The sequence below is a fragment of the Calonectris borealis genome, chromosome 7 (assembly GCF_964195595.1).
Source record: "Calonectris borealis chromosome 7, bCalBor7.hap1.2, whole genome shotgun sequence".
NCBI lineage: Eukaryota > Metazoa > Chordata > Aves > Procellariiformes > Procellariidae > Calonectris > Calonectris borealis.
Genome location: NC_134318.1, coordinates 24,610,710 through 24,634,789, shown reverse-complemented (window position 1 = coordinate 24,634,789; position 24,080 = coordinate 24,610,710). Strand labels below are relative to the sequence as shown.

The 24,080-nt window shown below is 42.8% G+C and overlaps 2 protein-coding genes across 3 annotated transcripts; one reads left to right on the top strand and one right to left on the bottom strand.

Annotated features, from left to right (window-relative positions):
• The first annotated feature begins 645 nt into the window (after positions 1-645).
• Positions 646-12,453, top strand: ANKRD22 (ankyrin repeat domain 22). 2 transcript variants are annotated; one of them, XM_075154644.1, is made up of 6 exons: positions 646-960; positions 7,107-7,298; positions 9,122-9,229; positions 9,569-9,646; positions 10,501-10,599; positions 11,364-12,453. In XM_075154644.1, exons 1-6 carry the CDS (start codon positions 940-942, stop codon positions 11,439-11,441), a joined length of 576 nt encoding a protein of 191 aa, XP_075010745.1. In that variant the 5' UTR covers positions 646-939; the 3' UTR covers positions 11,442-12,453. The 2 variants fall into 2 exon arrangements, with proteins under 2 accessions (XP_075010745.1, XP_075010744.1); XM_075154643.1 differs by lacking the exon at positions 646-960 and having other exon boundaries at positions 4,864-7,298.
• A 1,288-nt stretch (positions 12,454-13,741) lies between these two features.
• On the bottom strand, positions 13,742-23,658 carry LOC142084245 (lysosomal acid lipase/cholesteryl ester hydrolase-like). Its single transcript, XM_075154641.1, has 9 exons — positions 23,527-23,658; positions 22,076-22,190; positions 20,830-21,028; positions 20,103-20,212; positions 18,634-18,770; positions 17,910-18,050; positions 16,388-16,459; positions 14,977-15,045; positions 13,742-13,985 (listed from the first exon to the last, which is right to left on the bottom strand). The coding sequence occupies exons 1-9, from the start codon at positions 23,656-23,658 to the stop codon at positions 13,752-13,754; spliced, it is 1,209 nt and encodes a 402-aa protein (XP_075010742.1). The 3' UTR covers positions 13,742-13,751.
• Positions 23,659-24,080: the final 422 nt, after the last annotated feature.

The window sequence follows — 24,080 nt, the reverse complement described above, 5'->3', positions numbered from 1 at the left end:
GCTTGGACTTAAGATGGACAGTTACCTGCATATGTTTTAAAACTTGTTTAAAAGCATGCTTGAAATGTAGGAAACGTGGATTTAAACTATAAAGGGAAAAGAGATTTTGGGGTGTCTGCAGACACGCCTTTCTTGGAAAGACTGTCCGAGTGTAGTGCAGAGATGCCGTCAGCATCTTGTCTTCGGAGCCATGAACACTCAAAGGGGATGGTGAATCAACGATAATTCTCTTCCCAAGGAAGCTCTGTTGCAGTTAACATATGACATTAGCAGGTTAAACATGAACCATATTCATTGTTTGGGCTGGGCTAGGACGAGAAGACTGAGCAAAAGGTGATGAAAGCGGCTGGCCTACCTAATAAGAGACTGAAGCTAATTATACCGGGAACTCTCGTTAGAGGTGTGGTATCTAGTTGCTTCCCTTTTCCTGGTAGGCGTCTGAGGTGTTCTTGCAGAGGGTTTGGGATGTGTTTTGGTCAGAAGTAGCTTGGGTGGCAAACTAGCTACCGTTCTGAGTTACTTGTTTTAAGTTTTAGGTTTCGTGCTTTTATTTCTTTTTCCCCCTCCCTTTCGTCACTTGTGAAATTTTCTTCCTCTCTCTCTCCCTCCTCCTCCCCTCAGCCTGTTTTACTACTTTCCTTTTTAGGCAACTGGAGGCTGTTGTTGCAAAAACGACAAAGGAAAATGCTTCTCTGTTGTAACTTGTCCTGTCAGTCTCCTGTAAGCTGCTGTTCTCATGTTTATCTCGCTGGGTTGGATTTCTGAAGACAATTGTTTCATGCTACCAAGTAGAAATCACTTAAAGGAAATGTAGCCTAAGAAAGAGTGATACTTTTGAGTTAAATATTAACCAGAATCAAACAAGCTCAAGAGCATTTCAAGTGAGGTTAACTTGTTGGGCTGGTGAACAAGAACGAACTCCAGCAGTGAAGAATAGGCATGGGGCTACTCTATTCAGAGGTACGTGACCATTTTCTGCGCAGTAACTGAAGCTATTGAAGATACGATATTCGCTGGGTTTGGTTTGTTCCCTTCTCAGCCTCCCATACACGGGCTGATACAGACCTGGAAGTTCTTTTCGTTTGGAAATGCTGTACTTCGGCTATTACAAATTGGCAGAAGTGCTGTTTGTAGGAGTAAAGAAAATGCAATAACCAGCGTAATTATTGTGACTTCACAGAGAAAGTATGTGTTCAACATTTTTTGTTGTTCTGTGTTGAGATCAGAATGATTCTGAGCACGGTGCAAACAACAAACAACTTTGCAAGCTGCAAACAACTCTGTGGCTTATGCTGAATATAGATAATAAAGCTAATGCCCAAGGAAACACTCCCCCCCACCCCACGATTGTTTTAGGAATGTGATTTTTTTTTTAGCTCTTATCTTTATGGGTTTGTCCCCAGACCATGGTCCATTTAGCATACCCCTGGATTTTAGCATAAGTGCTACCTAAACATATTCATTATTTTATAAGTTTTCCATTTGTGCCCTTGGGAACAAAGGAGGATTTTGGTCCTTTTTGGCTGCGAATACAGTGGATTGCACTGCTGTTTCTTTTTCTGGAGATAGCATTACATAGCTGTTCCTTTAAAAGGTTACATTTCTATGCTGCAAGCCACCCTTTTATTTTTAAAAGGCTATTCAATGAAATCAAGTATCTTCTTTCAGTATTATAGGGAGCTTGAATCTGTGCATTCATAAGGTGATGGGCGGGGTAGACTGCACCTTATTCTGGAGGGGTTTGTTGCCTCTCTCCAGATCTACTACTCTGAGACAGTATTGTACAAGAAACCAGTGTCATCTAGCTTAATTAAAGTGATGTTTAGAGAATGTTCAAATGCTGTCCGTATCTTCCATGCTTATTAGTTGATATTTTCATATACATTAGTTCTCTTCCTTTAAAAATTTTGAGCGAGATATAGTTTTCTGGGTGAAGTGTGGTTCCTTTGTACAGGATAGAAATCTAGAGAAGTGCAAATAAGAAAGTGTAAGTTGCCTTTCCTGAGGAGTATGGATTGGATACTAGTGCATTCCTCAGCATCACAAACAAGATTTAGACTTCCCTGTTTAGTTTGTAGCATGCCTCTGGACGAATCTTAGTGCACAAGAGAGACTGTGGATTGGTTCAGAATATCTGGATGTTATGCAGTGACTCCTTTTTGTCTAAACAACAGCAAAGTGTTGATGTAACTTAGGCAATCTCCTGCAGCTCTCAAAAGAGGAAGCAATTACAATCTGAAATTGCTCTCCCAGTTGCAAGACCGGCTTTACCTGAGCCTCCTCTCTGTTGGCTGAATGCTTCGTCTTAGTGCCATGCCTTTAACCTTTATTTCATGTGTGGTAGAACTTGCTGAATAGCTCGTGGTTTATCACTACCTCAACAAAGCTAAGCAGAGGGAGACGCAAGAAGCTCTGAAAACAAGTAGACAAATTCAGATGTGGCAGTTCATCTGGATCTGAGTAAATTACCAGGTCCTGATTTCAATCACATGGCCCACAGCTGATTAAAAAAAAATGTAAAAAAATCAGTTGTGTAGAGGTATTATCCTTCTTCCTGACAGTGAAAGTTTTTTTACTTTTCTTGCACCCGTTGTCTGGTGATCTTGTACTGAGTGATCTCAGCCATGAAAACCCTTGCCTGTCCTATGACTACTTCTCACCTTTCCTGAAGCCTCAGATACTGAACAATGAAAACCTCTTCTGAAGGGCTTGTAGAAGAAGAAGTATTGTAGAAAAAGAGATTCTAATCTAACTATAGAGGTTTTGCTTTAAAACTGCGTATTCAATTTTCCTTTGAACACCTGACTTCGGTGGGCATCACTCAGCCATTGGCATATCTCATGTTCAGATTTCCAGTCCCCAGTGTCTGCCCTTTGCTTTCTTCAGTCGGGCAGAGGCATGTGCTCTGGTTCATGGAGAATCTGAGTTAGGTCATGGTTGGCCCTGATGCTGCGGCAGGGAAAAGGCACCACTGGTGAGGGTAGGAGGAGTTTGGTGTTGCAATTCTTTATTTTCCTTCTCTTCCATCCTATGTTTTGTGCAGCGTCACGCTGTCAGGTTCATCACGTGCATCTTGCCTAAATGTTAGGTGGTGCTGCGGAAGTGTGAGTGAGAGCAGAGTGAAGGGCTTTGCTGCCAGACAGTTCAAAGAGGTGCTCGCTTCCTCTTTACCTAAGCTGGAATTCTTGGTCCTGCTCCCCCTCCCTTCCGACCTAGAGCTCGTGTTTTATTGGGTGTAATGTTTGCTGTGCCCATGCCAGGTCTGCCCTGCTACGTTGTGGAGGTGGGCTGGGTCTGTTTTGAGTTCTCTGGGGCGGTCAGGACCCTGGGGTTTTTAAATAATGTGGTGTAAGTGAGAGTAGCCACTTCGCAATCTCTGTGTCTTGGACTGCGAACCTCTCCAGAAGTTGTGAGCTCAGTTCCCTCTGATGCTTTCTTCAGGGTTTTTTGTTGTGGCAGTGTTGGTCTTTGATTCTCACATGTACCTAAAGGAGATGCCACAGACTTTATATCTGTGTTCCAGCTACCAGCGCTTCTCTAACAAGGGAAGCTACAGGTGTTCTGGCCGACATATGCTGCCATGAGACTTCTGCACTCATAGTCCTGCTCCTCTCCACAGCTGAGCCCAAGTCTGAGATGTGAACTTTGGCTTCTTCTGATACTGCTTCCATCTTGCATGTGAAGCCCAGTTATTCTGAATACGTGTCTCGTAGGTTTATTTCCCTCTTGTGTATGATGGGTGGATAACAATAATGCAATAACCATAACATGAATCAGAAGCTACATCTTTGCTGAGGCGGTCTTCTAAAACTGTAGAAAACTGAGTGGGGCTTTCCAGACTTTTAGCCTCCATGCTTTTCTGTAGACATAAAGGAAATGTGTTTTCTTGGGTTTTGGATGGAATCTACTGCCTGTACATAACATTGTCCTAACTCTATAATTGGCCTCACTGCTGATATTCCAGACAGGTGCTGTCTAACTGTGTATATATAAGAAACTCTATTAATTGTCTTCTGAGCAAAGTTTGGAGAATTGTTTAAAACAGTCTTAAGCACAGTTAGTCCTAATTTAGATAGAGCTACCCCAGCGGCAACCGAAAAAAGTGGAGGGTGGAAGAGGGGTTCGTGGCAGAGGCTTCACAAGCACAGAAATCCTTGCACACTTCTCAAGCGCTAGCCTAGAGCCAGTCAGGTTTTGTGTCCATTCTGCTGCTACTGGAAGCCTGTTTTGGAGCTTTACTCCGCACATGCCTAGAAATCTCTTTCTAATTTTCATGCTAAACTTCTTGGCCAGATATATGACCTTTTTTACCTTGTTCCTTGAAATTAATTGGCTCCTCTTCTCTAATACTTACCCTTTAATTTATTTCGGAACACTTACAGCCCTGTCTCTTTTCTTCCTAGCCAAGCTAAGCAAGTCAGTCTTTCTTCAGGCTCTTCATATTCCTCAGCTGTGTAGAGGTTTTACATTCCTGCCATAGTCTGATCTCATTTTTGGATGCAGATGACAGGAACTGTATCCACTATCCCAGTTAAGTGCCTTCTGTAACAGCTCTTTCCTCTTTCTGTGAGAAGGGCTGCCTAATATAACGTTTGCCATTGGTTGCTGTTTCTGATGCCTTTCTTGCACAAGTGACTGATTGCCACCTATTTGTAATTTTTCTTATCTTTATTCTTTCCTAACACATTTTTTCTGAAGTCCTATTGTAATTGATATCAGAATAATGAGTTTATAGTTGTTTGGATTGCTTTGTTCCGTTACTTAAATATTCTGCTACTATGTTGGCTCCTCCAGTCATAAAGTCATGTTTGTCAATTTGGGAGGTATATTACAAGATTGATGGGACTTTTCACTTTTCTTGACTATAAGAGGCATTTTCTAGAATTCAAACCAGCAGAGTGGGCCTCAAGAAAATCCCATAAAACCAGGAAAAACGTTTGTTGGTGTTTTTTTTTTTAATATAAATGGAACATATTGATGCACGAAAGAATCAATTCTACAAAGAACCCCCACTGCAGTGGAATAATAATAATAATAATTTAAAAAATACTTTAAGTATGTCAATTATCCATGTATTAGCTGTTGGAATGGATGAGAATTGCTTCCTTACATTCTCTGTTGCCCTGGATGTTTTCTGAGAACAGCCTATTTCAGAACGTAAAAGAGCATACGTGACTCTTGCGCGCCCGTCTCTGTGCATGACTTCAGTCCCAAATAATGTAGTCTCTTAGGGAGTGGTAAGTGCTCCATCATTATTCATGGCTCTAGAACTGGGTTCAACAGTAGTGTAAGGTTTAGAAAAAGATCCCACAGGTCAATGAGAGTATCAGTCAGAAATGCCTTGGGCTTAATGGCCTAGCTAGTAAAACTGAGGCAGTACAGAAAGAAAAGCAGAAAAGCATATCATTTGGTGACACGAGCTGCTGAACTAGCAAGAATCAGACTTGAAAGGAGTAAAATTGTATGGTAAATGGCTGTGATTTAAGCAGTTGTTCAATCAAACAGCAAAACTCCTGCATCTTTAAATAAGCAAAGCAATACTTAAAAGCAAGAATAGTAGGGAAATCAGAGGTGCAGACAGACTCCACTTGATCTTCTCTTTCCTGGACATGAAGATACAGTACTAGACACTGATATGACAGAGAGCGAGGTACTAGAGCAAACTGATGATTTAGATGGCACTTACACCAAGAGGTGTAAGTCACTTACACCAAGAGGGATTTAAAAGAGGGATTTCTCCTCAAAATCATTAAAACAGTTCTGGTTCTAGAGGAGTGTGTAATAGCAAATGGCACATGCAGGCTTTTAAAAGAATATAGACAGATGATGCAAATTTACAATGTTGCATGTATTCTTTGTAGATTTTTGTCTGATATAATAAAAACAAAACAAGAAGTGGTGCAAGGTCTGGTAAGCATGTAAATACACTTCTCTTATGCAGCTGTCCAGAAGACTAAGCAGCAATGATACTGGAGTAAACTTGTGTTGTAGATCAAAGTTTGTCTGAAGTGAAAGTGTAAATAAGATGAATCTTTTTAATGTGAAAAAAAAAAAGAAAAAGCTAAGTGCGGGGAGGGGTGAGGAAAGGGCTCAGAGTTCAGGGCTAGATCCTCTTCATGTATTATATTTAGGATGTGATAAAAGGAGGACGGGAAGGAAAAGCTGCAGATAATATTTAAAGAAAATGTCTATCTTGGAAAATGGTGAATAAAAACCTCAGTATCAAAGACAGAAGAAAAGAAAGAAACTTATTCTCTTTTTGACTGGAGAACTTCAAATGCTACCAGCCTGCCAGACTTCTTGCTGTTATTTTCTGCCTGTATTAGGCCATTAGAAACTCATAGTACTCCTGTCATTCTCAGCCTCTCCTTAGTCTGAGTTCTTGCTGCTGGAGAGGGAAGGAATTGCAGGTTAGGTGCCATAGGGTGCGTAGAAATACTGAGCAAAAGCCAAGACGATCTGAGGATCTGAGCTGTGGGCATACATGCATGTATTTTTTAGGTATGAAGTTTAACTTGAAGCCCTAGAAAAGAAACATTGTGGAGGTTTTAGGTTTTAGTGGGGTTTTGGCATTTTGCTTTTTTGTTGGTGGTTTTTTTGTTGGTGTGTTTTTTGTTTTTGTTTTTTTTTTTTACATTTCTATCTCAGCTTTCACCTAAAGTGTGGTTCTGTTCTGGGAATTGATGAGTCACAAGTGGTATCTCTTGTTCAGCAGTGCTCGTCCAAAGGAAAAGGCTGCTGTAAACTTAGAGAGGTGTGGGCTTGTCAGTGCTTGCTGCTTAATACAGTGACCAACCCCTATGAGATCAGAAGCCGTTTTTTTAATGGCTGCAAATGAACGGGATTTATTTCTTGGGTTATAGACACATCATCCAAATGGAACAGAAAGTTCATTCCACTGGCAAGGGCTGTGACTTCTCAGGCTGAAGGCTGAGAGCTGCTGTGTGGCAGCTGCAGGAGTATCTCTTACCACCATCTTCTGGAAGTCACCTAGAACTACAACCTCTGTCAGAAGTGCTTGGCAGTGCCTTAGGATGTGCAAGTAGTAAGTCAGAATGGATGACTTAGTGGAACATGTGCTGATGAATATTATCTTCTCTCTTCAGCCCATTTGTCAGGCAGCTTATAATAACGATTTCAATGAAGTTCAGCTCCTTTTGGAGCGCAACAGCAAGTATCTGAACATCCAGGACAGCTTCGGTGGAGACACCCCCTTAATTTGTGCATGTAAACAGGGAAACAACAGGATAGCTAGCTATCTTCTAAAAAGAAATGCTGATGTCAACCTCAGAAACAAGGTAAGTGGCCACCGACTCCTCCTTCGCAATGACTGTTCTTTCAGATTCTTGGAGTGTATGTGTGGGGACACTGGCAAGCACAGCCAAACCTGAGGTTTGTTTCCAACTGAGGCATAAGTATAACCCCCAAATTATAATTCAATAAACCTATATGTTTTTGTTTGTCTCCTCATTTATTTTCCTAACTTTCCAGTGCATACAAGATAATAAACATTGCCAACCTGAATTTCTCTCTGTGTTCACGTTCCCCGTTTAGGTAATACTGCATGCCATCCCCAGTTCACAGTGGGTTCTGCCTGCTTACCCATGCAGCACTCTGCATTTGTCTCGCCCTCCAGCTTGTATTTGTCCCTTCTGTAGCCTTTCTTTCCCTCTGTCTTTTTCTTCACCCTGGTTAAAAGGAAGGTCTGAAGGAGAGCCTGTCTGTCTCACAAATGTATCCCTGAGGAGAGACTGACTCTAAGAAAACCTTCTTTATTCCCTTTGCAGACCAGCTTTTGTCACATTATTTGACACACACTAGCATGCTGGGTGGTGAGGAAGGAAGCCTTTGTCTGTTCTTCACCTGTTCCCTATTTTAAAAAACCTACCTGCCTTGCACAATAGCTGTGACCGACTATTTTCCCTAACGTGATGAGGAAGTGTGTTTTTGTGGTAGATTTCCTTGTAGGTTACAAATAAAAAGTAGCCAAAAGATGCATGTTCTGGCTTCATTACTAATTTATTCTTAAGATGTTAAAGGCGATAAATAGTCAGGAAAAAACCCCACAACATTGTCAATTCTATTGTATCATGTCATACTCCAAGGCAACGTTTAGCAAGTTCCTACACATTTGTGTGCTATCTTATATCTCTGGTTTCCAGTGCATTTGTTTATTTCATAGGAGCGCAGCAAATTTTGTGAGGTCAGAGGCATTTCTCTCCTATCTATTCTTCTTGATGCAGAAGGCTCTCCATCTTACCTCAAAGTCCCTTTGAAAGGGTTCAGTATGTTGCAGTAAAATCATTCTAATTGCATTGCCAGCCATTTGCTAGCTGTGCCTGGCTTTCTTAAATGCTTCTCTGCTTCACCTTCACAGATGGAATCAGGCCCTTGGGTGCAGAGCTTGACTGTGGGGCTCAGAACTGAGAATGGGGAGCAGAGCATGACACAGAAAGGCTTCCCTGCTTATTTTGGGGCACAGTGTAACGCTGTAACCTAGTTTGTCAAACTCCAGTTCGACAACCCGTAGGAGGTTTAACACAAGTATTCTTTAACACGCAAGTTGAAAGCTCTACCCTTTAGTTGCTTTGCTACAACCAGTATTCAAAGATTTTTTAAACTCTCTTCTCACTATGAATCTGCTGGGGCTGTTGCTGCTTGCCTGTGTTTCTCACGTGTGCCATCTTTCTTAAGATGCCATAAACCCTCTTATGTCTTTGCTTCAATAACCAGCACCTGTGTAAGAAGAAGAGCTGTGGGGATTCTTCCTGCTGATTTAACTTGCTGGGCAGTGGTAGTAGCCACTCTGAGATGTCTGCTCTGCCCTCTTTCCCTCTGCAGCCATGTCCAAGTTTGCAGCTATACACATGGAATCCTTTGGATCCCATATCCTTCTTACACATGTAGCCCAACTTCCATGAGCCTGGGATGCGTTAAATGTGCTCCCACTTGAAGGAAGCAAAATGCATGTGTCTGTTTCTGCTTGAAAATCAGAGAAATATTTCTAGTAGATAACCTGAAAGAAAGCTTGTGAAATATTAAATGGTCTACTGTTGTCAATATTAAACAAATATAATCAAATCACTGAATCTGGTACTAATCAGAGTTATTTTGTATTTAGAAAGACCGCACTTGTCTGCATTATGCTGTGAGAAAACGGTTTACCTTCCTTGACTATGTGCTCATCATAATCCTCATGCCAGTTTTGCTTCTTGGATATCTTCTCATGGTGAGTTTGGATGAAAGCAGGAAAGCCCCCATACCTTTCCCTTTCCCCTTATCACCTTTCTCATTGCAGTATTTCAGGCCAGAAACCTGTATAAAATATGGACTGCTGTTTTTAAAGCAAGGGCTGATGGACAGCAACAGAAGAAGCAGGGATTTTGCTGTGAATTTAGCTAGTGAAGGAACAGAATTGTATCACTGCATCAGTCTGGTATTTGCAGAAGCCAGACACTCCTCTTTTTTGGAAAAAAAAAAAAACAAAACAGTATTTAGCCAAAATCTACTTAGTACTATATGCAGGTGAAATGTCTTACTGTGTTACTTTTTCCTTTGCACCAAACAGGTCTCAAAGACTAAACAGAATGAAAACCTGATCAAGATGTTGCTTAGAGCTGGAGTGGATGTTAATGCTACAGACTTTGTAAGTGGGTTTATACAAATGCAAATGTGGTTTGTACGCATGCAACATTACTAAAAACAGACTTCAGAATCTTCTAGCAATATAGTCCTGCTTTCAGAGTAGGATCAGGGACTGAACTGACTGTGATGTAGGAGGAGGATTCAGTGTTTCCCCTTGACACTTAGCCAATAGTTTTGTAATGTACACAGAAATAATTCTCCACTGATTAACTAATTCTCCCTTTCTGACCAATGCCCTCTTAAAAGAATCCAGGCCAGCTGGGTTGAGATACTGATCCTATAAAGTTTCTAGTGATATAAAGGTCTGAGTTTATCACCATTTAAGAGTTCTTGGACTGGAGCAGATTTGTGGGCAAAGGTCATGCCACAGTGCTAGACCCTGTGTCTTCTCTTGATCTTCAGAGTGTGCTGATCAGCCATGTGTAGAGTTCTGTATTCACCAGCCTACTTGGGTGTGGTAAAGAGCTCCCCTCCTCTAAGGTAGAAAAGGAGAACCCCCAGTTTTAACAGCACCAAATTCTAAAACACTGAAGTGTCAGCAAACAGTATTGCTTAAGACATAGTTGTTGAGATTAAGATCACGGAATCTTCTGAAATTAGTAAAGAATTATTGGCTTCCTGGTAACAGACCTCTTTTAGCAGCTGCATCCTGGGGAAGGAATGATTTTTTTGTTCCTGTTGCCCTTATGAGAATGTATTTGTTTTACTGTGTAGTGTATTGTGACAGCAAATGATATGTGTCTTTTGCGTCCAGCTGTTAGGGGGAAACTGATAAGGCTACAGGAGGTCATACTTGCCTAAGGTCTACTAAAGAATTAATAGAACTAAAATTCATCTGCTGCTGTTTCCCTTCAGTCTGGTAGCACAGCCCTTCACTATGCTTGTGAAATGAAAAACCAGGCAGTCATTCCTCTACTGCTTGAAGCTCACGCAGACGCTTCTGTAAAGAATCAGGTAAGAAGGTGAAGTTGATAACTGTATTTCCTTATCGTGATGGTGAACCAGTATGTTGTAGGCCTTAGCTGGTATGCAGCAGTTTAAAAAAAGAGTGCACATCTTCCTGGCAGCAGACTTGTTTGCTGTGTGGTATAAAGCAACATTTGCTCCATTGCCTTTGCTGGCAAGAGCAACTTTAAAGTCCAAATTCTTCGCTGCTGGATTTCTACCAGTAAACACTGCATGCATGTCCGCTGGATTGGCAGATCTCTTAGCTATCTTTACGGTACCTCTTCTTAACTCAGGGCTGCTCTACAGTTGTTCCTAAGATGCAGGCTGCAGGGGAGTGGTAAGAGCTTTCCTAGGTGGGGAAGGCTTCTGAGGGGGGCTAAGTCAAGCTGCTTCTGTCATCAGAAAAGCTCAAATGTTGTCCAAATAAATATTGACCTGGGAGTATCTGCATTACTGAGTTGAGGTGAACAATATATCGCCCATGTTGCTCTTGAAATCAGCTCTTAGCTTAGCTCTGCACTGACTTTGGACATTAGCCCCAGGAAACAGTGGAATGACTGTCACTACTGGAGGGGAGGGGAGGACTCTGCCTCTGGCTTCAGTGAGAGTAGTATTAGACCCAGCACATTCCGAAACCTTTGTTTTAGAGCAAGGATGTGACAGTGAAACGTACGCAGGAAAGCACTGCATCTGGGTGGCAAATTTGCGAAAGCTCTTTGTACTTGGCCCATATCTATCATATTGCAATGTATTTCATCTGTTTCTTTCAGGATGGGGAGACTCCCTTAGATATAGCAAGAAGGTTGCAGTTCCACAACATTGAAAGCATGCTAAGGAAAACTTCCTAGTCATCAAGGACTCTTGAACATGCAGAAAATTACCTCATCTGGCAAACCATCTTGCACAGCAGCAGGAGTCCAGCAGAGGGTTGAGGTCCAAATCCACCCATTCCTTGCTGCAGACTTTGACTTTTTTTGTGAGGCTTGTCAGTACCCCCAAGGCCACGTGGGCTGGAAGGAGTTCATTTGATTTTACCAAGCCGTGAATGATTACAATAATGTTCAAAATATTGCCCTTCCCATCTGCTTCCCCAGTTTTATTACTTGACTTGCGCAGACTGTGGATTTTGAAAGCTAGCTGTAATATTTCTGGAAGCCCAAACAAAGCACATGATGGTTGGCAGCCAATGCAAAAATAAAATATCCTTTAGAGTGTGTGTTACTTGTTCCGTAGGGGATACACTTGACAACTGAACAATATGCCACAGCAGTTTATACAAAGTCTGGTACCCTTCTTCTTTGTATTTCTCTTCTTACAATGGGAATGACTGGGAAAATAGATCTCTCAACTTAGCACTTTCTTCTTCCATCCCTGCTACAAGTTTCACACACCTTTATTCTCACTATGTTGCTACAACGGAAGGATTATAATCTTTTTTTTTTGTATAAGAAACAGCAAAAAGAGATTCAATGAGTTGCTGGGGACCACAAAGCAAGCCAATTCCCAGGTCGCTTTAATGCATTAAGAAATAATAATGAAAGTATGTTTGGCGCAGTAGAGAAACAAGTCTCTTGACTACCTTTCCAATATAAACAGTGTACTAAAGAAAAAAAAAATCAATAAATGAAATGCTGTTGAGGGGAACCAGATGTATCCTTCCCACGGGACTGCACAGGATAGCATGCTTTTCAGAGTGATGCATGCAGCAGGGGATGCATATACCAAAATAATAATAAATTCATGAGTCTTCTCTTGCATAGGTGAAGGCAGAAGAAAACCTGCAGCGGTAAGCAATGTATTAACATGGCCTGGCGCTTTGTGATTTAATAATGCAGCAATAAAGGGGAATCTCCTTTCAAATGCTTTCAAATGTATCTTGCTTTCTTGGTCTAATGGATCTTTATTTTTGTTGGTAGTTTTGGCCATTTCCTAACGGCTGCTAGACTGGGTGCATGGACAAGTTAGTGTATTTTGCCTGTGTTGCAGAACACAGATGTATTTTTCAGTGTAACTATTCTATTGCATGCTGACTCCAACTGCAAAGGGTCTTGGTTGGGCAGTAAGAGCTTGAGGCCCGATCCAGAAACACCCCAGGAAACAAAGCTACCCTCTCTGAGCCTGTAATAATGAACAATTTGGTGTAACCTGGGGACAGACACTCTTACCTACCAGATCAACTTGTAGGTGAGTAGATGTGAGGCACTTGCATGGATACTGAAGATGCCATCTCTTTGGGCTAATGGCCGGAAAGGGAAAACAGCTGACTGCTTTCCCATGCTGCAGAAATTGCTTGAACAAAGAATGGTCAAGACACATAATTATGTAAAAGTCAAAGCTGATAGCTCAGAGTGCTTGCAACAACTTCATTGCCAGTGTCAAGAATAATTCATGGGGTGAAAGCTGTGTTGTTTGGCTGACGGATCTACATCTCCTCATTCCTCAGCTGCCATCCATGGTCTTTGAAGTTGGGGGGTTTAGAGTGCGTGAACAAACCTTTGGGTGATGTGTAGGCATGGAGGGCGGGAGAATATTTCTATGAGTTTTTCTTAGGTTGGATTCCTTGATGTTTGGAAGTCATCTATTGCCTGCTCAGTTTCTTGTGTCTGAAGATCTCTTGGTTGTGTTGACACTGTAGGTAAATGTGAGGAGGGAAAAAGAAAAAAAAAGCCAAGTTCTCTGTCAAGCGGATAAATGATTTAATTTAAACAAATTTAAACAAAGGACATTTGTACTTCTACAGAAAAATGAGAAAATCCCACTTTTGGGTCTTCATGGGAAGACACAAATTGGCTATGGGAATGCCTCTGTGGGGTATGTAAGAACATGAGAACAACAGAGTTTAGGCTTAGGAAAATCAGTCTTGTAGAAATAAAAGCTGTCCAAATTAAGTGATCCTTGCAGTGTGTGCTCCAATATATTCATGTTTTCAGCTTTCATTCCTATACACCTCAAACTTCACAGGAAGACAGCAGTCACAGTAACACTATGGAAAACCTCAAACTATGAGGAAAGCAAGAAACAAACAAGTGCAGATAAATACCTATACTGGTATCCACTATGTGTGTCTGTGTGTTTACCTCTTCCACAGGTATCATGCTTATTGCCAAATAGAATTTTTTGAGTTTTTTACTGAGTGAATCAACACTCTGCATGTGGTTTCAAAGGTATTTTGTTATTATTTCAATGATTTTCTGATACATTTTCTCAGTTGCATCAAGGCCCCAGATGAAATCAAGATGTCCCCAGGCAGGAAAATGCTCATGGTAAATGAGATTAGTAATCCGAGGAAGTAGCTTTGCCATGTCTTTTGGATCTGCAAATTTGTCACGTCCACCGCTCCAAACAGCAATTGGTGTGCTTATCTTCTCTATCTTGTACGCAGGAGGGTTAGGCTGTAAGAAAGGGAGGAGACCTGAGTGACTGCTGTTTTATCAGAAGTGGTGTTTAGGGAAAGGATTCTGTGCAAGCCCCTCTCTTTCCCTCCTGCACTCCCTACAGTAAAACAGTAAGGATGAAGGGCACCCTCTTAGTGTTTATTGCCCTAACCCCATTCCCTGTTGACCACGAAAGGGAACGATCCATCCTATTCCTGTGTCTTTCTGTAATGCATGGCTATGAGTTGTCCTGCAGTTTGACACCTGCTTGTGCCCTTTGGAGGTGGGGACATGGAAAGAGCAGTGTCTGCGTTTATCAGGCAAGGCCTGTGGAGTTAATTCATGTGTATATTCAGGCTGGGAGGATCGTTAAGTTTTGTTGGGGCATGGAGGGCAACTGTTGGTCTCAGTTGTTACGTTTGCGACTTAAGTGGCAAGGAAATACTTTGGCCATTTATAATTTCACCCTAGAAAATTTCTGAGACGGTGTGCATGGATAAAAGTGACTCTGGAACCTTTCTGTCTGTGAAAAGCAGCCTGCCCTGGTACACCACAGGACACTGCAAGTCAAATGTGCTGGTTGAAAGTCAAATGATTGTCAGCCAATTGGAGAGGTCACCATCACTGTGAGATTAGTTTCCTCCCTTAACTGAAAGGCAGACCTTGAGGATTTTGGGGGAGTGAAGAGCTCCATACTCATGCAGTCCTAGGACCTGGGTGTGGCTCTTAGCTTTTTGGGAATGGCAGGTAAATTGACATGTCGTTGGACACATCCCTGCATCAGTAGGGGAGGCAAAACGAACTTCTGTTAGCTGTCTGCAAGGAACTGTCTATGCCTTGTCTGTGATTAGACTTTTACATGTATGAGTATTAGATTCAGGTGAAACATGAGCTCAGACCACTCTCTCCCTCTTTGTGTAGCACTCGCAGGTGCTAAAATCTGAATTTTTCTGTTCTTAGTTTTGCCAGAACCCAAGGATGAGTTCTCAGAGAAACCGTATTGCCTTACCTGGTTGTATTTCTTCATGTTTTCCTTAGAGCCGTAGTCATAAGCTTGAAATTGGTCTGCACGTGTTAGCTGTTAAAAGAACAGATAAAAGGTAAGTGTTGAGAGACCAAGAAGCAGAGCGCAGGAGGTGTTTTCCTGCCTGTGATTGAAGCCAAGGCTCAGGCAGTGGACTGTGAGTTACTCCCACCCCTTCCTCTGGTTGCAGGCTTCCAGGGGTACTGAGGATGGATGGTAGGGTGAGAGGCTTCATTGCCTTTCCTCTTGCTAACATTCTCTCCTGATCCTCAGCCGCCACCCTTGGTATGTTTTGTTATCAAAATTTTGCTCGACTATCTTAGTTAGCTAAAGTTGGGGTCCCTGTTTGTGGCACCGAGGTGTGTCAGGGCTATTACTAGTCTAGTGTAACATATGACACCGATACCTCGTCACACACCTCGACTTTTGTGTGTCAGTTTTGTCTGGTCTGCTCACAGTAGTGGAGGCATTTCCAGAGGCTCTGTGCTTCTTACGAGAGTTTGGCTATGGGGAGCAGGGTGTGATTAGCTTAACACTAGACTGTTCCCTTCTTGAATGTGCTTTGTCTGAAAGGAAAAAGAAATAATAAAAGGTGAATCTGTCTTACTGCAAACCTGTGTGCATTTTTTTATGCAAGCCTTAAACTAACTGAGGATATGCTAGAGATCTGCTCGCTTGTCCCTGTTTTCTGGCTCTGGGTGGTGGTGGTCTGGATCCTGGGAATTTTAGTCAGGGGTGTGTGCAGGAGCATGCATATATTCAAGCGTTGGCAGAAGTGGCCACAGTTCTGTGCACGTACAGTGACGTGTTTCTGAGCCGACGCTCTCTTGCCCTGCTCTGATTTGGAGCATAGGCAGAACAAGCTTAGGTCTGAGAGTGGCGTAAGATGCCAGCAGAAGAGGCAGTTCCCCACTTTGCCGTCGTGCCAGCAGAAGTGTTTTGTGGTGAACTGGCTTTGGGAGGTGATCCAGGCTGCAATTAACCCTCTGGGAGAAAAGCTTTAACCTGCGTTACTTCTTTGTCTGGCTCATCCTCTGGCCGCTCAAGTTTCCACTATCCTCCTACTGCCTGCCAAGTGCCTAGACCGTGCTTGCGTTCACTTCTGCAGCTCTCAAGGCAAATGTCTTCATAAATAAAGATGAAGGCTGGAAGCCATTAGAGCCCAACGTGCAGAGGGGTCTGATGTGCCCTGGGGAAATCTCGGTGCCTGATACCAAAGGGGCAACTTGGGTGATGGTCTGGTGAGCCATGGGAAACAGTGCTCCCTCTGTGGCAGCATGTGAGAAGATGTGATGGGCAGTTTCCCAGATCCACCACCTCTGGACTTCCCTGGAGGCTGTCGGTTGCATAAAAAACAGGAGTAAGGGTCCGTTTATACGTCAATGTGCAATTATACCTGATGCCAATGGATAATGTTCTGTACTGATGTTCCAGCAGGGGAATGTCCTACGTATGCATCTATTCGACTCTGGAGAGAAAGCAGAAGTGTTATAAAGGCAGGGATCCAGTGTTGTGACAGAATAAAGCTGTGAAGGACCTGAGCAACATACTGCTGCTGTGTTAAAACCCGTTTTTAATAGGATATTCTTCAAAAATCAGACAGAAAACTGAGAAGCAGACTTAGGAATAGCTGTCTAATGGTATGCATCTGCACACTTTCTCCATGAAAGCGAGTCTGTTACATGAAGATAGTACTACTGTGGGATCTTGTGGTTCAGCAACAGTAGGGAAAAACCTTCCAGACCTTTCAAAGTAGATTCCTCACCTCACACCAAACCCCCATGGATGTATAAGTCTTTTGAAGATTTGTTTTTCTCTTCACTTTACACCTAGTGCTAAAGAAGAGGCTTACAAAACAGATTGCTTTTTCTTCTGTTTGCATTTTTATAGTTCTGTTAAGGAGATGTTCCAATGCCATCTTCCTGGACTCCTCCTTAGACTTGTTATCTTGCCCTGAGAACTACATTAGTGACTTAACCCAACTCAAGAAAGATCCTTTCTGGTTTAGCTCTGCAATTCAAAAGGGCTGCAATGCCTTTAATTGCTTTTGTGTTGAACCTTTCGTTCTCATTGCTTTCCTGTATGTGCTTTTACAAGTGGTTATAGATGGAGAAAAATGAGCCCCAGTCTTCACAGATGTTGCAGTAATAAACATTACAGAGGCCAGCTTCTGCATACTTTGGCAACTGTAAAGGGGATTTAAGACACACTGCAGTGTCCATATGTTGGCAAGCATAGGGACAACCCTCCTGTCTCTCCTGTCCTCTCTGACTGATTTGTGAATCCCACTGTAGCTGCGTTGCACTCCTCAGGCACAGTGCAAGGACTTTTTGTAGCTCTACATGTTGTGGATTGAGCTGTTGGGCCCAGTTCTAAGGACAACAAAAATGGGAAAATGCCCCTTCCAGTAGTTCTTTGGGATCAAGTTCTGGTGCAAGTAATCTGAAAAGTGGGAAGAAAAAAGGAGCTTTTTCCTGTCTTTTAATTATTCCAGTGTTCAGAGAACCCTGGTGTCTGCATGCTAAAGAAGGACACTGAGAACTATATTATCAAGAAGAAGTCTGACTCCATTGTCCATTGGCTCTTTTTAAAGAGCATCTGTGTATGACCAAAATCTGGTCAGCTTAGCCCCAAAAGAGGACACATTGCTATATGTGCAATATAGCTCCAGACTGAATTCAGTCTTTTCTTTCTGGGATTGGAATGTGCCTAGTTGTTGGTCCCATCCATCATTAGCTCTAGTCCTGTTTGGCACTGTTCACACCACACAATGTCCTGGCATTCCCTCAGTCTGCTGAGGACTACATTGTGGTTTATGTACGTTTACATGCGTGACAGTTACTAGATAAAGATAGAGTGCACAAATGTAACTTCCAAAATTAGCTTAGTTTTGAGTAGGTGTTCTTGCATATACTTACCGTGTTCAGATTTTTTATGTCGCCTCCAGCTATGTAACAGAGTACGTGGCCACAAAACTTATCCAGGCTTGTACATAACTGTGTCACAGGTCCTTTCAGAAATCCAATTTGGTGCATGGCTCCTTTGTAGCCAAGTATTAACTGAGGGAAGAGAAAAGCGCAACACTTTTTTTTCTTGTTACAGGAGCATTTTATGCAGGAAACTGTTGCTAATAGCCTAGCCTCCTAACTCAGTATTCAAAGATTGCTGAAACAGCTTGCCCTCCCAGTACCCCTTAAAACACCTTCTTCCCCATAGTGCATCACATATCCTTCCTTCTTCATATTACTCCAGGCATCAATCCTGGAGGAAGCCATCCTTCCATTTCTAGTGTAGTGACCTCAATGCTCACTCATTTCTGAAGTCCCAGAGGTTGTCATGGTTGTTATTGCAGCTCTGGTTTAGTTCCTCCTGCATGAGGCCAGCAAAATATTAGTTAACAGCAGGAGTCCTACAACGAGACAGAGTTTCACAAGTCTCACACTCCACTGGGACTTGCTGCTACAAGCCCTATATCTCCAATATTTTCCCCACAGAGTTTAGGAACAGATTTTTCAAGAGCACTCGATTCATCCCAAGCTCAGTATCGGCATGTCACCTGTTTGGGAACGCTTCATCTCAGGTTGACTGAACCCTGTGAAGGTAAGTTGGGCATTGGGCCTCGTAGAGGGAAAAATTACATACCCTGAGCAGTGATCCAGGAACGTTTGTTATCTTAATCAGAGGGCTTGTAGCATGTGAGCATGTGGTTACTGGGCCGAGAGCACCGAACATTTTCACCCGTTTAGCCAGCTCAGGGTATGTAGAAAATGCTATGAAGCCTGCAAACAGAGAAGAGACAGCCTGAGTTAGTGAAGACATCTTCCACAGACAAAACAAATAAATAAGCAGCAGGTAGCAAACAAGAAGTGAGACTAGTTTTGCAGCCCATTATCTGTTGTCCATGTTTGTCTGTGCTGCATGTTTTACCTAGGGCAAGTGTTGAAGCTAAGTCCTGAAACGAATTTTATTTGGGAGGCAAAGTTCATTCTGAGGTTTAGAGCGTGTCTGGACATTGCCTTTATCAGAACAGTTTTTGTAGGCAACATGTCAATGAGGTTTTTGTGATAAAGTCAATTCCCTCTAAAGTTCAAAAAACTCTCATAAAAAAAGAGTTTTTCAAATTATAGTCTCTAAAGGTCTATGTATGTTTATGCTTCCATGAAACTGTAGAATAATTAGCTGAATACTGGGAGCTTTGAGTGTTTTCAACTGATTGTTTGCATCAAAGGCAGCTGAAGAAAGCCTAGATGGTTAGTTTGTTTTGCCATGAGGGTCTTTAAATACTCTTATGAGAGGAAAAGAAAGAAAAGGTCTGGAGCTGTGACAATATATGATTTTCCCACATTTCCTTCTCTTTTTTCTGGGTCGTTTACACTAATGAACTGGCAGTTGCTCATTTTTAATCAATGTCCATTCATGGATCTTACACATAAACCATAAACATCAGGAACTTTCAGCTGATGCTAAAAGTTAGTTAGTTGCATTCAGAGGCCGTGAAGTAAGTTAATGCTAAAGGCTGGCACTAAGAGAAAATAAATTACTAATGTTTTTTCTTTCCTAATTTTCAGTCTCTGGCAATGTGTTTTTAAACAGTAATGTGGCTAGTTATACCTACTCATGAACTATGCTTTAAATTGTAAGATTGCCATTAAGTCACATGACTTAGTAATGTTGAGGTTCTTTTTCCTTGTCTTCTGTTATATGAAAATATGTATTATATGTGCTGTTTTATCTTTTTAGTTTTTCCTTCCTGTTCACAAGGAAAAGAATTGTATGTCTTAATATAAAAGATGAACTTAATGAAAATTCTGAGAATTTAAGAGAAATACCCAGTGCCAGTACCTGAAGTACCCAGTAAATAACCACTTTTATGTCTCTAGTTATTTAAAAAGTTGAACTATATTTGGATCTGCTATTAGGTTTCTTTGCTTATTAAGGGTAATCAAAGCTGTTTTTAGAAAAGTTTTGCATATTTTCCAAATCTCAACTCAGAAGGCACTTCTACATTTACTAGCTCTCCACAAACAAGAAAAACAACTGAATCAATGGGGAGGCCCACCTATTGAGCTAGGAACACAAATGGTTGTGAAATGTGAGTGTCCTGACATTACCTGTTGTTGTGCCTTCAGAGTGACCAACATAGTATACATCCTTCTGTCCGGTTTTATTCATGATGAAGTACAGCTCTGCTGGAATATCATATTTACCCATTTCATCAAAGCTACAGGGGAGAAACACAAAAAAGCTAGCAGAGAATTCAGCTATCACAGTGTGAGCTACTGAATGTCAGTTTTGTTCATTGCACCAAGCAGAACCCATTGACAGATGAGGTTGCACGCTTTGTCTGCATTCTCGCTTGAATTGAGGAAGGGGGTAGAGGGACGCAGCTGTACTGCCAGGCTGCCTGATGCCTTGGGCTCTCTGTGGAGGAGGTGCCAGTCTCACCTGTCAGCAGCCCTTGGGGAACTGAATTTAATCATTGCTCTCACCAGCATGGGTTACAAAACACATTTCTCTCTTGGTTGAATTCAACTGTGAGAGATCAGAGATTTCTAGACAAGGCTGCTCAGCCTCTTCAAGCTGAGATTCTGGCTTTCCCTCTCACAGTACTGTCTCCATTTTCCTCAGCATCCCATTTCATTTCCCAGTGTCTGAAATCTCTTCCCCAGCCAATGCTTCCAACTCTGAGTAGTAGTGAGCATCCTTCTTTGCCTGGTTCTTTACTGTCCTTGTTGGTTAGACCCTGTTCTGATGCTGGTTTAGGTAAAAACCATCAGGCTGAAGCTATCTAGTCCCTTTGGAGTTTCTATCTTGAGTAATTCTCCCTCCACAGAGTACCTGAACTGCCAGAACGCTTTCTGGCTGGGATTAAGAGTCTTGTGTTTTAAAGACCAAGTGTTCCCTCGGCTGTTTCCCATCCAGACATCATAGCCAGCATCTGCGAGGAGGAAGCCCAAGCTGTTGTTGGGCAGGTTAGAAATCCAGTGGGTAGCATCTCCTAGAAAAGCATGTTGTAGGAAGACTACAGGCTTTTGCCCTGGAAAAGATGAAAGTATTCTTATATCGGAGCAGTAGTTAATGTGTATTTAAGATTGCAGTGCAGGGTTTAGTTTGTGAGAGGTTTTAAATCTTTCTTTCTTCAAGAAACTCCCAGGAGAACTATGCATAGATATTGGTCTGAGAAACCTGAAGGATTTGCTCCATGCAAGCAGGAACCATTTATTGACATTTCATAAACATTTCACGACAGGACTGGCAAAAAAAGAGTTTAATGAGGAGGTCTGTCCCCATCTCCTCTTGCACTGGAAAGTCAACTTACAGGTCGCTATACTGAAACCATCTACCCACAGCTGAAAACTGCTGAAGGCATAACAGTGTATGGAAGACAAAGAATAATTCATCCAAAGAAGCATATCTACCCTTAGATCTGTCCAGTAACCAACTGAGCAGGGCTGAGAGGCCCCTGATCTAAGTTTGGTTAACCTTAATTTGAGAGTGAGGCTACTCCAGATGATCTCCAAAGGAGATCCAAAATAAATTATTGTGTAATTCTAACAAAGAGTAATAAACAAAGTATCAATATCCAGGGTACCTTGAATTCCAGGTAGAAATTTTTATTCCATTTAGAAAATGTGATGAAATAGATTCAGTGCATTTGCTTTTCATTGATGACCTGATTTCTTATCACCTTCCTTAAGACTATCCCTGTCCTTTAGAAGGCTGGGAATTAATATTCACATGCCTAATCTGAGAGGCTTTGTTGTCAGCCTTCTATTTTAAATGTATATTACTTAGGGTGTAATGCAAAACTTCCCCAAATCCAGTCTACCAAAGCCTCCCCAAGCCCACATGTGGGCAAAAAATGGGATATGACAAAATTATTAGAAAAGTCAGAAATAAGGACAGAGACACTGAATGTGTGGACTTCAGATGGATTCAGAATTCAGGCCCCGTTCCTGACTAGGCGCTCTTGCAGAGATGGAAAGGTGTGGAACATGCCATTGCATGTGCAAAGGGGAAAGATGGGGGACCCATGTAAGAGTTGGCTCTCAGACCTTCCTTATGTCCTATAACTGTGTCACACCTGTATTTTGGCTGTTCCTCCCAGCGGGAATTCTGAAAACACCAAGAATGTATCCATCCTCTGTGGGAACTTGATATTCCTCACTGGGGTATCCATGATATCTGATAATTTCACTCTGTGGGAAGCCAAAGGAGAGTTTGTTAACATCCAAGTTGTCCTGTTTTGGAGGGTAACCAAGCTGAGCAGTGTGGATGTGGGCTGTTCTGTGGTGGCAGTGCAAGGCCCCTGGCCACAGGGAGCATGGCTGAGAATAAATATTACAGGTCTTGTAAAAAGATGCATCAAAAGTCTTCAGGCCTGCTTAGGTGGCAGTTGTCTGGCATTTGTTGCCATGTTATGGGACAAAGCCAAACTGTATGGAGTGACTAACCTTTTGGGAGATAGTTTGCAAAGCTGATACAGATCATGCCTTCCTACAGATTAAATACGTAGCAGTATCTGTATAAGACAATGCCAGAAGATGTGGGGTTTGGTCCATAATGAACCGTTTCTTGCCAAAGCGTGATTAGGCAAGCCATGCAGGCAAGGCAAACAAAGGTGGAGCTCTTGTCACTAAGGAACTCATGAGACCGCCTACACCTCATTTTGCATGTACTGTGAGGAAATCTGTAGTGATTCAGAGCAAGGGGTCTTGGATTACTTTGTGTTGCGAGAATCTGCTGTCTGAAGAAGGGGTTCAAGCTCCCTTGCCACCGTACTGAGCAAACAGGTTGTTACAGAAGGGGAGGACTTTGCTTCCCTCGAGACTAGAAACCAGCCTTTGCCTCCACTGCAAAGGAATTCTTCTCCCTGGCAGCTCAGACCGTTTGGATAGGAGCATGAAGGTTTCTTCTAGGCCGGTGCTCCCTATCACAGTGCTGGAGGGATCTTTGTTCTCTTGCCAGGATCGCACTTTTCCCTTCTTTGTGCGGTAGCCCGAAATACCAACCTGTGTTGAGAAAGGTGACTGCAAACAAGCGCCATGAGGCATGGCCCAGCCCTGCCTCCATCGTATTTCTGCTGGGGTTCACCCTAAATGCAGGCAGCGGAGGTCTGTTGTTCGGTTTGGTATGGACTGGGGCGAGTAGTCTGTGCTCTGGTCACAGTCCGGGGCTGAGTCCTGTTGCTGGGGCCAAAATTCAGTAGCCTGGATCTCAGTGCCCCCCGGGAGGTTCTGGGGAGTTGCCTGGCCTTGGAGCCAAAAGTAGCAGCCGGCAGCCTCCGTTGCAGTGCTACGTGTCTGTCCTCATGCAATGTGCAAGAGTCCCATCTGTCCCTGGCACATTCAGAGCCGGCCGCTGTTGCAGCGGTGACTCTACTGCAGTGGTTTTGGAAAAGGCAGGTTGGGAAAATGGGAGATGTGGAAGGGGCCCTTCTTAGCCTCCTGACAGGGACTGTTAGTGATGGGGCAGTGGTAGTGGTACTTGGCGAGACGCTTTAGAAAGAAAGGGAGAGAAAGTGACCCAACTTACCACGTTCATAAAACACTCGGGGTTGCGAGTCTTCCTGTACTGGCTTTTGTCTGAATTCAGAGTGGAGGGTGTTGTGAATCCTGCTGAAAGGGCAATTCCTTGGGAGCAGAGCAGCAGGAGGAGGCACCACATCTTGAAGCTGTGTGAAAGAGCGCGTGCGGAGGTGTTTGCGTTAGGAAGAGTCTGGTGTGGAATTCCACATGAAGACCCAAGTGGGGACTCTCCTGAAGGTTGCCCGGGGTCTGTTCCCCAGGGTGCTGCCAGAATAAGTACGTGTGTGAGGAGGGACTCTCCACAGGTCACACTGTGTAACAGGGAGGGTTGCAGAATGATTGATATGCCCCAGACCAGGTTCAAGTTCTGTTTGAAATTAGTTCCTCTGAGAATATGAAGCAAACAAGGTCACCTTGTGTGGCTCCCCAGAAGCCCCATGAATCAGTTCCCAGTCAACCTTGCCTTTCAGACTGAAACTGAGTCATCTAGGTCTCCATTTACCATCCCCTCGGGCTTCTTCACCAGCCCCTTGCTACCCACTTCTTCCAAGAACCTGCTCT

What these genes read in the sequence shown, in the direction of transcription:
- ANKRD22 (XM_075154643.1), top strand. Translation starts at nt 7,056, where the DNA reads ATGGATGACTTAGTGGAACATGTGCTGATGAATATTATCTTCTCTCTT. An exon ending in TTCTTGGATATCTTCTCATG is followed by an intron (nt 9,230 to 9,568) that starts GTGAGTTTGGAT and finishes TGCACCAAACAG; the next exon opens with GTCTCAAAGACTAAACAGAA. An exon ending in ACGCTTCTGTAAAGAATCAG is followed by an intron (nt 10,600 to 11,363) that starts GTAAGAAGGTGA and finishes TGTTTCTTTCAG; the next exon opens with GATGGGGAGACTCCCTTAGA.
- LOC142084245 (XM_075154641.1), bottom strand. Translation starts at nt 23,658, where the DNA reads ATGTGGTGCCTCCTCCTGCTGCTCTGCTCCCAAGGAATTGCCCTTTCA. An exon ending in ACATTATCCATTGGCATCAG is followed by an intron (nt 15,046 to 16,387) that starts GTATAATTGCAC and finishes TTCTTTTAACAG; the next exon opens with CTAACACGTGCAGACCAATT. An exon ending in ACATGAAGAAATACAACCAG is followed by an intron (nt 13,986 to 14,976) that starts GTAAGGCAATAC and finishes CCTTTCTTACAG; the next exon opens with CCTAACCCTCCTGCGTACAA.